The sequence below is a fragment of the Miscanthus floridulus genome, chromosome 1 (assembly GCF_019320115.1).
Source record: "Miscanthus floridulus cultivar M001 chromosome 1, ASM1932011v1, whole genome shotgun sequence".
Taxonomy (NCBI): domain Eukaryota; kingdom Viridiplantae; phylum Streptophyta; class Magnoliopsida; order Poales; family Poaceae; genus Miscanthus; species Miscanthus floridulus.
The window spans coordinates 9,221,755-9,236,860 of NC_089580.1; the positions used below are offsets into that span (position 1 = coordinate 9,221,755).

General features: G+C 42.4%; 1 protein-coding gene and 1 pseudogene across 1 annotated transcript; one reads left to right on the forward strand and one right to left on the reverse strand.

Moving 5' to 3' along the window:
- Positions 1 to 5,581: 5,581 nt before the first annotated feature.
- On the reverse strand, positions 5,582 to 6,059 carry LOC136451840 (tetraspanin-8-like). The gene is made up of 2 exons (XM_066452526.1): positions 6,043 to 6,059; positions 5,582 to 5,915 (listed from the first exon to the last, which is right to left on the reverse strand). Exons 1-2 carry the CDS (start codon positions 6,057 to 6,059, stop codon positions 5,582 to 5,584), a joined length of 351 nt encoding a protein of 116 aa, XP_066308623.1.
- A 6,868-nt stretch (positions 6,060 to 12,927) lies between these two features.
- LOC136451848 (uncharacterized) lies at positions 12,928 to 14,480 on the forward strand (annotated as a pseudogene).
- The last annotated feature ends 626 nt before the right edge of the window (positions 14,481 to 15,106 follow it).

Consider the following 15,106-nt stretch of genomic DNA (forward strand, 5'->3'; position numbering starts at 1 on the left):
TAGGGGGCTGCTTCGTATGCCAGGGGCGTGTCTCCGAAGATAAATGATTGACAAAATTGCAAATAGATACAAAATCAGCAACCAATGTTTCTTTATATGTGGTCAGAATGTTCCTATTTATCTAGAGGATGTTAGGGACATAATGGGACTCCGGATTGAAGGCATAGATGTTTTTAAACATGTAAACCAAGAGGAGGTCAAAGATGAAGATAAAAAAGTGGACATTGAATTGATGAAGAGGTATGAAGATTCAGACCACCTTCTCACGATAAGCAAGTTGAAACAAATGATGATGAAATTAGACACTCCGGATGATGACTTCAAAAGACTATTTGTCTTGTTCACAATTGGTGTCATTCTAGCACCAACTGTGAAGCCCTATGTTAAAGCTAGTTATCTACCTGTGGTTAGAAAAGTATCAGACATTCCGAAATTCAATTGGGGTCAATTCACTCTGACCCATTTATTAACCTCATGTAATAATTACATAGTTAAGAAACAAGTCAACATACATGGCAATTTGACTTTGTTGCAGGTCAGTTCTATAAGCTACAACCACCTATAAACAATGTTTACTTTTGGTCTTATGTATTTTTTGCATTGTGTTCATAGTTTTGGTACTGGGAACGCGTCATTGCGTACACCAAGTACGGGATCAATTACGAGACAATTCAACCACCATTGATGGCGAGGTGGACTGAAGACAATGCTGGTCTTCGATGGCATGCTTTTAATCAGGCCGACCTAGATGGAGGAACTGCAAGTTTCGAAACATACCATCAATATGTTGTTGTTCATATGCATACATCCTAACTATCTTATTAATTGTTTCCAGCTTATGACGTGCACTACTGGTCAGACCACCCTGCAGCAAACCACTAAGCCAAAAAATATAAAAACAGAAACATCAATGTCAGAACAAGCTCCAATGCGCGAGGAGGGTCTAAGCAACGGACAAGTATGTATGACATCTATTTATGTGCACAACCTCGTTTGTGTGCCTAATTCATTCTTTCCTATTTATGTAGAAGTAATTCCTTGAAGAATGGGCGAACGACACCCGACGGGCATTGCACTAGCAATGGAAAAAATTATGGATATAGACCACAAATATGATAGGAAAATATTATCACAAAATGAGGAGTTAGCTAAGATTAGAAAGGAGAAAAGGCTAGACAAAAGACTGGAAGCAAAGGTGAGCAAGATAGAAGACGATACTGCAGAAATGAAAATGGATATCAAGGTAACCAGCGTGAATACTCATTTTCGGTTCCCATCCGTGCTTCATTGTCTAACACAATTTCTATAAAAAAATAGAAAACGCAACAGGTACAACAACAAATCTTACAGCTATTGCAAAGTATTGTTGACCCATCTATGCCAACATCTGCACAAGGTCAACCTTCTATGGCTACATCTTCGCAAGTTCGATCATCTATGCCTACATCTGCACAAGTTCGGGTATACAAATGTATCTTCAGTTCCTTTGTCTAATGTTGGATTTGATATTTTGGAATTTAACAAAAAATACCAACTACAGGAATCACCACAGATACTAGTCAAGAAGTCAGCACTAGGTGGCCCACTGTATTTCTCCTATGCATCGACGAGAATCAATGCTGAAGCACACACTGAAATAAAAGTTAAGATGGAAAAGAACACGCAGCAGCAGAACAGCCCCTCTACACAGCACCAAGGCAACGCCTCTACACACATCACACCAAGGAAGCCAATTGTCGACAACGATTACAAAGTGAGTCCAATAGACACAGAAGTCGGATGCTTCGTAGTAATGAGTTACGACCATGCTAAGGTTGTACAAATAGGTGACCATGTTCTTACAGCCAAACAGCTATGCCCTAATTTCATAGATGGCTTTATAGTAGATGAGGTAAACTGATTTCAGATCCTTTTTGTCCACAATAACATGCAAACACCTACTATGTACTAATAACTCCACCATTTGCAGGTCATAAATGCCTATGTTGATTTCAGCAACGTGGAGACTGAAGAGGCATCATTCATAACAACTTTCCAAGCCTAGAAGTTGGCTACAGATAATCTGGGTGACCAACGCATGACATTTAAGAAATTAATTGCCGACAAATGTGTTTGAAGGCATTTGGTATGTAATACTGATTTTGTTTGGACACTTTTACTTGACATTTGCATTCAGGATAATATTCGTATTTATTTTTCAAAGTTTTGTCAATTAGGATGGTTTACTGTATTTCTGGTAATCTCTATTGCAATTATTGTTTTCAGGTTTTTGTGCCTATGCATATAAACAAAAACCATTGGGCTCTCCTAGTGCTAAATTTTATAAAGAAAGAGGTACAACTACTTAACTCCTTAGTCTCAACCCGAGATGAAAACTAAGAGAAGGCATTGGTACGTACCACGTAACACGTACCACCTATTCAATTACAATTACAGTTCGATCAAATTTAACATCTATCTCACCATCCACTAGGTGGAAAGCATACAAGAATGCATTGATTCTTCGGGCAATGATGGCTTGGTTAACTTGCGTGTCTGGAAAAGAATTCCTTATCATAACATACCGCAACAAACAGATGGGTACTCCTTTTCCCTTTTCTACATTAATGTTCTACTTCAATTACTAATTCTTATGTTCGTTGCAGTCATTTATGCGGGACATTCATAATATTTTATATGCTGGCATGGGATGGAGAAAAAATGGCCAATCATTTCACAAACGTGAGTCTTTCAATCCTTGTTAATTTCAAATAACTACAGACTCAATCAATAATTGTTATATGACAGTGCACTATTTTCACTTGTATAGACACAAATGCAAGGATTTAAACGGAGAATATGCACGAGGTTGCTCCTTTCTGATCGCAACATGAGACGATAACAATCATACCAAAATCCTATCATGGTCTGAACTTTTAATTCATATTAAAAATGATCCAGTTGCATCAACTTATACCAGACTGTACAAAATATGCTGGGTCTAACATTTTTCTTGATGATTCTTAGGAGGAAGAGTACTATGCAAACAATCCGGATGAACAACGCCAGCACGAACAGGCTGAAAATTCAAGCGATGTTCAAATAATAGAGACTAAAACTCCAAACCCTGAGGCCAGCACCAATAAGGGAAATGGACGAAAGGAGGGAAAGGAACAGGATCTGAAAAATGAATAGGAGCTCAAAATAGGAAAAGAGGACGACCACCGATGAAATTAGTTGTCAATGCTCCTCCTACTGTTGCAGATGAATTTAGTAGCGAATCTATCGCTAAACGAGTTCAAAGGGACAAGCATCCACGGAAACAGCAGACCAGCCCTTTTAGGCCTTTTTAGAACTAATGTGTTGTCTATTTAGTAAGCTATATTTGATCTTTAGTTTGTCCAGATGGCTAGAATGATGTGTGTTCAGACCTAAACGATGTGCTGAACTAAATTCATGTGTGTTTAGGCGTAAATACTTAGTCAAACATTTTCTTCGACAATTCATGTGTGAAACTACTAGCGAGTAAAGAGTTCAAACTTACATTGTGTTTAGTTGTCTCATAATTTTTTTTTCTCCAGCAGTTGTCTGATAAAATAACATGCTAGTTTGGATACCCTGAAGCTTCCCAAATCTAATGGACCTATGGACATGAAACAATTTGGATGTCACCTCTAACAGATCAAGCAGATAGCATTTTCTATGAATTTTACTGATATTATTAAGGAAACAATCACTGAGACATTAACCAAACATGCATAATTAAAGAAGAAACTAAGCGTCTCCTGTTTCTTTCTGAAAAAAAAACTGAACACGAAATGTGTCCCTCATACAAACATCCATATGATACATGTCTAACTAAAAGTATGGAATGTGTCCCTTATACAAGCATGCAATACTACTAACAGGAAAATAACAGCAGCTAGGCTTCATAGAAAAACTAGTCTTCTAAATGAAGTACTAAATCAGCAAATGCCATATAGTCTTCTACATCATCACTTTTTTCTTCAACTCCTGAGACAAGTGCTCCAGTTGACCCAAATTGACGAACTTGTTATTTCTCTGGGTACTCTAAATATATGATCCCACAAGTTTTAGTCATTTCATAAATTGTCATTTCTTTGGGTACTCTAAAGATATGCATCTGGCGTCCCCTGAGACAAGCTTCTTCTTGTTGACAAATGCACTCCATTCGGTGCTTAAAAGGTGCCTGCGGGGCTGGCATGCATCACATTCAGATGCAGGTTCATCATAAATCAAGGACCACACACATGACAACTGCACTCCATCTAGTGGTTCAAAGGAAATATTTTTTCCACACAGAAATCTAAAAATCCTTATGATTACAGCAACATGGAAGGTATTTGCAGTTGAAGGCAAGCACCCACCTGCAGACATCTGATATGCAAGCCAACTAGAGTTTGCCTAAAGCCTCTGTATGTGCCAACATTAAACTCATTTGCACAATGCTGCAACTCAACGAGGCTCATGCTACTGGCGCTAGTTTAGGCTCATTGTCACATCATATCACTGAAACTTGCCATGCTATACTCACAAATCCAAAGGAGCATTCAGACTCACTAAGTAGTGTGCCTAACATTTCCAAGCCAACTTAACATGTCATTCTCAAACAAAAAGGAGTATTCAACCTCGCTAAGTCGTGCACCTAACATAACCATGCTAACTTATTATGCCACTATAAAAAACAAAAAGCAACATTCAATCTTCTCAGTGAGATATATTTCAGCCATATCACCATCGTCATCCATCAGCTGCTCTATCTCATCTCTGACCTTAAGTGAAAATATGGATTGGAATATTGAAAAAAAAAGTTTTAAAAGGATCGCAGTAAGCAAAAGCATCATTATGACCATACTTTTACCTTCTGGACTCTCCTTGTCAATGCAACTAGCTTGCCAAATTATCAGCGTCGGACTCGTTCCATATTGATGGAAATAATTTTTGCTGTCAGCTCATCTTGTAATGGGTAAGCTTCAGCCTCTAATTCAATAGCCTGAAAAAAATAGTGCAATCACTTTATTTTTACTGATGATCCACCAAATCATTATCAGTAACATTGGACATAACTAAAAGTACACAAGCTGATAATGCAGTATGGATAAGTTCACTATAAATATGGGTACGTACCATTACTAATTTGACTATTTGATAATCGACAAGGCTAATAATTACAAAATCGGACATGATAGCAGACTGATAGTGCTTATCAGACATATACAATAGCCCAATGAGAGGGTTCAAAGTACTAAGTGGGCTCGACTCGTCACAGTCTAACATCACTTCGAGATGACCAAGCCAATCAAGCTCAGATCAATAAGAAATTGTAGGTTCAGATCAATAAGAAATTGCAGGTTTAATGCAGTGATTGCTAGACAAAACTGACAGAACTCCTATATTTAGTGAACATTTGGCACATGAAGTGAAATGCAGAACAAAATCAGCAATTCTATACAAATTCAACAATCCAGGAATACTTAGAACGTGGAGAACTTGAGAACTAGGGAATCGGTGTATGTACCTGGATCGGGGAGAGGTTGCTGTTGACGAACTGGGCGACCGTCTCCTTCCTGGTCGTGAGCTACTAGCAGACCTCGCCGTCCTGGAGGCCGCTGCAGATCTTGGCCCAGTTCTGCGAGTCCTCGACCCTCCTCTGCAGCCAGGTGGAGTAGTCCGCGAGGCGGTACTCCTTGTACCCCCTGCCGGAGACGACCCACCCGGCGCCGTGGTTGGTGACGACGAAGGCGAAGACGGTGAAGGCGAAGACGAGCAGGATAAGGAGTAAGAGCCAGAGGAGGCACGAGGCACGGCAGAGCACCCCCGTGAGGCCAGTGAGGGAGAGCACGAGGAGGAGCACCCCCAGCGTGATCACGGGACCCTCCAGGAACCGCTCGCAGTCGGTGGTTGACGCGCGGTGGCTGAGCCAGGCCTCGCCCCCCAGCGGACGAACGGGAGTACGGACGCCGCTGGTCCCGGATCTCGCCTCCTCCACCGTCTTTGTGGCGGCCGATTTGAGCGACCTCAGACCGTCGCGGACTCGCACACCACGCCGCCCGCACCATCCCGGCAGCTGGGACGGCCGTCGCCGCGGGGCCCGGATCTCGCCTTCGCCACCGCCTTCGCCGGATCTACGTGGTGACGCCGTTCGCCGGGGACCGGTGAGAAGCTATCGTTTGCTCTTGCCGCCCCCGCCCTAGCCCTGGTAGTCGGCGCCGCCACAACCCTGCCTTGCCCTCACCCTGGTAGCCGGCGACGCCGCAGCACACACACTCGGTGAGAAGGAAGAACAGACAGACGAGAGAGTGGCTTTGGTTGAATTTGAGAAATAAACGTGTGACAAACTATACTACTTCAATCATTCCTATACTACTCAAACATTATTTTACTATTATAAATTTACTATTCTACCCTTAATTACATAAAACAATTTCGAAACTAGAATTATCCCATCTTTTTTAAGGGCTCATCCCACCAATTTCAGTATGCACTTAATGAGTATGGTCGCACCATTTAGTACGCACTCGGTGCCTATCTAATTGGTTCTTCTTGGTTCCTCTGCCTTTTTAGCCGTCGGATCGGTCCTCGTGAGCCGTCCATTTTTCGACAACCATCATAAAAATTCTCTAGAAAATATAGATTGGGGTAACACAATCTCCATCTATGTAATATGTTTATGATGTAATGAAGCTTTAAACTTTTAAAAAGCGTGAAGCTTTGACGGATTCTAGAAGTTTCAAAAAATCTAAAAATGGGTAAGTTATTTTTTTTCTCACGAACCAGCTGCCTCATCATATTGATATATACCACAAAATACAAATAAATAGCCCTCAAGATACTACCTAGAAAAAAAAACAATGACGACTAAAACTCTGCAGTTCGACGGCATCAACGACCGCGCAACTAAAAAAAAGTGGGTAAGCTTCTCCGTACAAAAAAAAACAATATCTTCTCTTTTGAAAGTAAAAAAAGTGAAATCTGAAGAATGGGTAAGCTTTCACGTGCAAAAAAACAAAAGATTCTTCTGAAAGGAAAAAAGAAAGGAATGGAAACTTGGCTGGATTCAGCCCGTGACTGTGGGTCCAACCTCCAACCCACGCATAACAAACAAGGCTGGTTGGATGCTCGCGCTTAGAGCAAGCCAAATGTTTTTAGCTAATATAAGGAGGTGTTTGGCACGCATTCCGGATACCGTTTTGGAGGAACAACCATTTGTAGCCTATCTAAAACAGTTTTGGTTTCTCTATTTTTTACTAAAAAACGGCTCCTTCAAGAAAATGTTTGGCAGGGCTCCTCTGGAGGAGCTAGAGCCAGAGCCGAAGAGGAACCCTGCCAAATAAGCCCTAAATCAAGTCGTGAGACCCAAACTATATAATAATGATCTCTTATTTATCTATAAAAAAATTATTATTATTTTTTTTATCAATGTTCCATACTTCTCTTTCCTAAGCCTTACACATTCACTTTATTTCTAGGTCCATCATTGATACGTCAAGATATTTACTTGCATGAGAGCTAAACTCCTCTCTCCCCTCTATTCTCTTGTCCACGTCAGCTCTTGCTTAGCTATAAGACTATTATTATACTTGCTCTTAGGGCAACCAACGCTGCAGCTTAGCTAGAAGTGCTGCTGCTGTAGATCTGCAGCCGTGATGCAACTTATTGTGTAGCAAAAGCGAACAAACGCGTACTCCCCCGGTCCCAAAAAGAACAACTCTATGAGATGCGTGCTGATTAAATATTTTTAAAATTTGACTAGGTTTATATAAAATATTAACAATATTGTATCACTAAATAAATTTATTATAAAAAATATTAATGTTTTTTAATATATAATTGGTTAAAGTTAAAAATGTTTGACTTCTCGAAAAGTGAGAATGGCACTCTTTACGGGACTGAGAGAGTAGAATTTAAGTTCGATGCTTTCAAAAGTAGAAATATATAATCTCAGTTTTTTTATTTCTTTTGGTGAACTGGCGGTAGCTCACCTACTTACATTTCTTGTGGTGAAAGCAGAACAAACCAATCCAAATTCAAATCTTCGATTTAAGATGGGTGTTTTTATTTTTTTTAGATTTATTCTATGATTTAATGATGGTATTCTTTCGATAACCTTGTACGATAGACAATGTATCTGTTAATAACAAGATGTTTATATATGTTAGTGAATTTTATTTTTTTCGATAACCTTGTTAGTCAATTTTAAGACTACAAGTCTACTTTAGTTTTTCAAAGATGTTTATAGAGGTAGGATGTATGTATGTGTAGCCGGTGTGAATGTTTGTGTTCCACCGTGTTTCGCAGAAAAATTGACTGAGAGGAAAACTTTAATAAGAGTACAAATGTGCGCGTTTTATAGACGGCCACGAATGTATGTACATTCTATATTAGTGCCTATGTTTGCATTGTATTCCGCAAAGGAAATCGGTTTCCTATGAACAAGAGAAAACTTAGGAGGGATGACTAACTAACGGTGGAGGTTCTAGAAGTTTCTAAAATATTAAAAACTGTAAGCGTTCGCGTGGAGAGAAAAAAAGATATTATCCTGAAAGTCAAAAAGAAAATCTGAAAATGGGTAAGCTTTCCCGTGCAAAAAAATCGATATCTTCTCCTTCTATCTATCCCTAATAATAAATTGGCAAAATTTTTGGTAACTTTAGAATTTCGTCCACCCCAATCATCTGCTTTGTTTCGGCCTAAAATTGCTCGGACTCGTGCTGGGCTTGAGAAAAATGGCTATTTGCCATTGCAAACAATGGGCTTCACAACATTGCCATCCAAAAGATTGACTTCGCCAAATTGTCATTCTAAACATGTGTACATTGATTTTCTTGTCATACTCCATATTTAGGTGCTTTGTTAATATTTTTTGGGAATCCCTTTCACGCGAAAAGACATTGTTGCCCTTCTGCTTAATTGACGTGAAGAGATGAGATCGAGACTATTCGCATCATACGAAACCACTCGCAAACGAAGAACCGCTCGCGTGCCCTAGACGTCCACGATGCAGGGCGGCCGCAACGCGGCACCACCGCGCGGACGCGCTCGCCGTCGCCACACAACCACCCGTGCTCAGTGCCGCCACGTCGTCACCCGCGCTTGCCGCGACCACGGTGGCTGTCGGCATGACCATGGAGGAACTCGAGGCGACCTCGGCAGTTGTCGGCACGACCACGGTGGAACTCAGAGCGACCTCGCCACCCCTCGTCGTGGCCCCGATAGCAGGCGCACTCAGCTTGCTGCAGGCGGCCAACGCGCTCGGTAGGCTAGATGCAGCCCAAACGTCGTCACGCGCCCCGCCGGGTCCTAGTCCGCCCCTCGTGGTGGACACGCCCTCGCTGACCGGCATTGATGCGGCTTCGCTAGCCCCTGCGCTCGACGGAGACTCTGCGCCCTCGACGCTGCCTGACATGGTGCAACGTGCACTGCCTCCGAGGTGTGGTGATGTAGCCTTTTCGCTTTTTGTTTCTTTTTTCAATTTTTTGTGTAAACCGTAAACTGCAAACGATATTTGGTTTAGGTTTGATATGGAGGTTGATGATCCTATACCACAAGCTGATTGGGACAACTTGCAAATAGTAGAGTCACACGATGAGGAAGGAAGAATTGAACTTTTAAGTGAAAATCAAATATTTGTGCTTTTAGGGCTTAGAGATGAGGAGAGTGCACATGTGGCTGCACCAAATGATCGAGCAATGGATATGCAGAGTGTCGATAATTATAATGATGTTGCAATTCCTACTAGTGATGCTATACCAAGTGAGTTGGTGATTTCATATGATAAGGACCACCCCAAGATGGACCTTGGCACTATCTACCCATCTATGAAAGAGTTCAGGATGGCACTGCGGCAATTTGCCATCAACGAAGAGTTTGATTTGGGAACTGAGAAGTCTGATCCGACCAGGTTTAGAGGTTTCTGCAAGTCTACTGGTGACTGCCCTGGGAAAATCAATGGTTCAAAGCATAAGGTGAAAGGTCCTTGTTTGGTTTTGGTAATTGAGTGACAACTTAGGTGGACTAATTGTGTTTATGTGAGATACACAGGTGATTAGTCCACAGGTACATGTGTGTGAGCAACACATGCCATGAAGGTGAAAATGGCTTGGAGATGTTGCAAAGCTCGCACATGTGATGATGAAGGAACTTAAATGCACATGAGACATGACATTGAGTCATGTGATCAAGGTGGAGAAGATCAAGACAAGACTTGGCTTGATGAACCGGTTGCAAGCGTGAAGGGCAAGTCGAAGGCTTTGGAGTGATGGACCGTGTGGCGGTGAAGCTTGAGAAAGACTTGGCGCCGATGGACGATGGCAACGGTGAAGAGCAAGTAAAGTCAAGATCGATGAACCAATATGATCATGTGATGATATGAAGTGGATCATATCATTGTTGATCGTGTTGGTGCATGTGTTGCATCGACATTGGAGGAGATGGAATGGAATGCGCAAGGCAAAGGTATAACCTAGGGCATTTCATTTTACCGGTCATAGGTGTGTAGAGAAGTTTATGACCGGGTTTAGGATAGATGGCCGTACTATCAAGAGGGGCAAACTTGTTTGCATATCGGTCATCTAGTGCCACTCGAGTGATCTAACTTTGCATTGTCGCTAGGATCAAGTGGCGTGGCAAGTTGAGTGGCTAACATCCTTTGGGAAATGATTGTGAAAATGCTAACACACATACACTTGGTGGTGTACACTTGGTGGTATTGGCACATTTACAAAGGAGGTGGTGTTTGCAGGGGTGAGATGGGTTTGGCGCTTTCGGGAAAATGGAATGCCTATTTTCTATTGCGCTGGATGCAAATTCTTGGTGGTTAGCACATTGGAGCAAGGGTGAAGAAGTTAGAAGTGGAAACGAGTTAATCGCGAAGACACTGGCGTCGGTCAACTGACCGGACGCTGGGTCTGAACGCACCGGACGCTGGCTGGCTGCGTCCGGTCAGGCTGACGTACGATGACGCAGAAGCTGGAGTGTGACCGGACGCTGGCTGCGTCCGATCAAGTGTGACCGGACGCGTCCGATCGAGGTCGGTACCTTACTGGAAATGACCGGACGCTGGGGGTTCAGCGTCCAGTCAGTTGAAAGCTGCTGCGTCCGGTCAGGTCAAGTGACTATTAGAATCGGGACACGTGGTCGTCTGCGGGCGACCGAACGCTGAGGTCCAGCGTCCGGTCAACACGACCAGAGCGTCCGGTCGGCCCGACCGTTGTCCAGTGAAGGGGTAACGGCTAGTTTAGCCCTTGGGGCTATAAATAGAAGTGGCCTTTGGCCATGGCTGGTGTGGAGCACCTCAAGGGACTTAGTGTCCATGCTTGTGAGTGCTTGAGGGCCCTCCATCACACATATACTTGATAGTGATCATTCGATTGTGTGAGTGAGCGATTCTAGTGCAATTGCATCGTGAGGTTGCATCGAGTGGCACTAGGTGATCGAGTTGCAAGCCGGTGGTGCTTGTTACTCTTGGAGGTTGCCACCTCCTAGATGGCTTGGTGGTGGTCTCTGTCGAAGCGCGCAAGAAGCTTGTGCGGCGCTCCGGAGAAGTGCTTGTGAGGGGCATTGTGCTCGCCCTGCGGGAGCCACGAAGAGCAACTCTAGTAAAGCGTGTCATTGAGCTACCCTCACTTCCGCGGTAGGTTCTTGCGGCGCCCGACGTGCGGGCTTAGCGGGTGATGCTAATTAGCTGCCGAACCACCAAGTGAGCGGTCGACACAACGGGGACTAGCATGTTGGCAAACACGTGAACCTCGGGAAAAAAATCATCGTGTCAACCTTGTTCTTCCCATTGGTTTGCATCCCCATTACACAAGCTTGCAATTACTTTTATACATATTAAGCTTGTGTAGTTGCTCTTGTAATTAGATAGCTTGTGTAGCTTGCTAATTACCTTCTTGCTTGTGTAGCATAGAAGTAGCTTCCGTGCGTGGCAAATTTGGTTTGTGTAACCTTGTTAGTCACATTGCTTAGTTTGTGTAGCTAAGTATTTGCGCTCTCTAATTAGGCATTGGTTGCCTTGTTATTGAGCATTACTAGTGAGCTTAGTTGGCTTTGTGCTTTTGCTTACTAGCATGTGTAGGAGCTCCCTTGTTGCTTAAAGTACTAGTGGCATATGTTTGTGTAATGTTGCTCCTAGAATTGTTTAGGAGAGCTCTAGCTAGCCCGGCACCTTAGTTGCATAATTAGTATCTTTGCAAGGTGCTAGAGAACATAGATAGAGGGGTGTAGTCTTGGCTAGACCGATAGTTATAATTCCGCACTTGTTTCGGTTAGCCGACGCGATTAAGTTTTAGAAAAGACTATTCACCCCCCCTCTAGTCTGCCATCTCGACCCTTCATAAGGGCGCAAGCACTGTAGAGGTGAAAATATTTTTATGTAGTTCAGATTTAGATTACTTAATTTGTTGAATTTATTTCATATAGTTCTCACAATTTATGTAATTGCAGGTCACAGTTTTAACTGATCACCATACATGTGTTTCCATAATGAGGGTGAAAACTATTACACCATCTCGTAACTGGGTAGCTAGCAAGGCTGCTAGTATCCATAGGGATTATCCTCATATGGGTGCTAAAGAGTTGCAGGAAAAGTTGCAGAAAGAGCACTCTGTTACAATTTCATATGACACGGTCTGGAGGGGTAGAGAAATAGCTCTCGCGGAGGTTTATGGTAGTTGAGAAGAGAGTTTTGAGCTGATGTACAGATGGAAGGCTGAGGTATTGAAGAGGTCATCTGGAAGTGTGGTGGAAATTGAGGTGCTTGAAGTGGATGGTAAAGTTTATTTCCATCGTTTTTTCTGTGCTCTTAAACCATGTATTGATGGTTTCTTGGAAGGATGTAGGCCTTACTTGAGCATAGATTATACATCACTTAATGGAAGGTGGAATGGCCATTTAGCCTCAGTGGTAGCAGTTGATGGTCACAATTGGATGTACCCACTTGCTTTCCGGTTTATAGCTTCTGAAACAGAGGACAACTGAACTTGGTTTATGACCCAACTAAAGAAGACCATAGGTGATCCTCCACTCCTCGTAGTGTGCACAAATGCGAGCAAGAGTTTAGAGAATGCAGTGAAGCGTGTGTTCCCAAAGATAGAGCAAAGAGAATGCTTTCTTCATCTTATGAAAATTTTTTAGAAAAGGTTTGGAGGGTTCAGAAGGATGTATCCTGCAGCAAGGGCATACAATCAAGATATATTCTTTGAGCATATGGCTGCAATCAAATGTGAATCACAAGAAGTGGTGAAATGGTTAACTGACTACCATAACCTGTTGTGGTATAGGTGTAGCTTTAATCTAGACATCAAGTGTAACTACATCACTAATAATTGGATACGAGACATTAAGGACTTACCTGTTGCTGAACTTGCTGATAAGGTTCGAGAGATGATTATGAGATTATGGAACAAGAGGAGAAATATTGCAGATAGAGTGCTAGTTGGGAGGATACTTCCAAGTGTTATGGTTCAACTAAAGCCCAACACTAGAGGATTGGGACACTTGAAAGTTGTGTCAGCTGCTAATTGGAGTGTAGAGATTTGGGACCACAGTAAGAATATTGCTGAAAGGCATGTTGTCAAGTTGCATCAAAGGACCTGTACTTGTCTTGAATGGCAGCATACTAGTAAGCCATGTCAACATGTATTGGCCTTTGTAACCTCACAACGGGGAGTGGACCTTGAACAATTTGTGCATGACTGCTACTCACTGGATAGATTTAAGGCTGCTTATGGTAGAGAGATTGAGCCAATGACAGATAGATCACAATGGCCACATGTGCAGCTGCCATTTGTTGTTGGTGCACCTCTTAATCCTAGAGAAAGTGGAAGACAAAGAAAACTTAGGATAAAAGGATGTCTCGAAGGTGGACACAAGAAAAGAGGTAGGAAAGATGGTGATGGTACCATTAGTGCTACCAATGCATGTGACAATGCTACTAATGCAGGTGATACTGCTCTAACCAACGCTAAGGGAAAGAAAATAATTAGAGGCCCAATGACTTGTAAGAGATGCGGTGAAAAGGGTCACAGGCAAGCTAGTTCCAAGTGCCCGCTCAATGGGACAAAGAAAAAAGATAAACCTTTGTTTTTACATTCAATCCTTTAATTATAATGTCATTATAAAATTTAATTCCCTTTTTCTTGTAGAAAGAGGCTGCCTAGAAAGAATGTCACAAAGGCTAAGCCAGGTGAGGTCAGTACCCCACAGAGATCAACTAGAGAGCAAATAATACGGGATAGTCCTGGAAGGGTGACTAGAAGGTGAGAAACAGTCACACAAATAATCTATGTTATTTTGATGTACAAATATGGTCCAAAAATATTTATCTAAGTGTAGTACTATCTTTGTGTTTAGCACAGGGCGGTTCAGCACAATCTATGGCCACTACTCCAGAGAGAATGCCTACTACAGCTGCACCAAAGAAGTTGACGCCAAAGAGAAAGCTAACTCGTTTAGACTTAAATTATAGATTTGCGAGATGAACTCATTTAGGCTCAATCTATGCATGTGTGAGATGAACTCATTTATACTCAGCTTATGAATTCGGATGTGAACTCATTTTATTCTCAATTTATGAATTTGTGTGACAGATATATGCGTGCATGTTTTCTAATTATATTGCCCACCTGATTGTTTTTTTTCAAAAACCGGCAAAATGCATGCATAATAGCTCATACAGAAGCATGCAGGCCATTTGATTCAGATATCAGCTGATCTTTCTGACGTCTGACGCAGCCAAGGTGCGAACGATGATCCGCTCGACGTCTCCCAGCAGCCAAGGGTAGAAATGTCTTTTCGCATGGAGGACAATCCAAAAAAAAAGAAATAAAGAAGCTAAATAGGGATTATGGCAACAAATACATGTTTAGGCTGGTAATTTTACGAAGTTAATTTTTTGAACGGCAATTTTGGGAAGCCCATTACTTGAATGGTGAATAGCTAATTTTCTCGTTGGGCCTGATTCTATACAAAGTCGCGTTCAGCCCATGACTTTCCTTCTATTTTCCTTCTTTGTATTCCAATCCGCACGCACGCACGATACGCCGCCGTTCCCAGACGCCGCGCGCCGCCGCAGTGCCGCCGCTTCTCCCGTACGCGCACGGGGCCG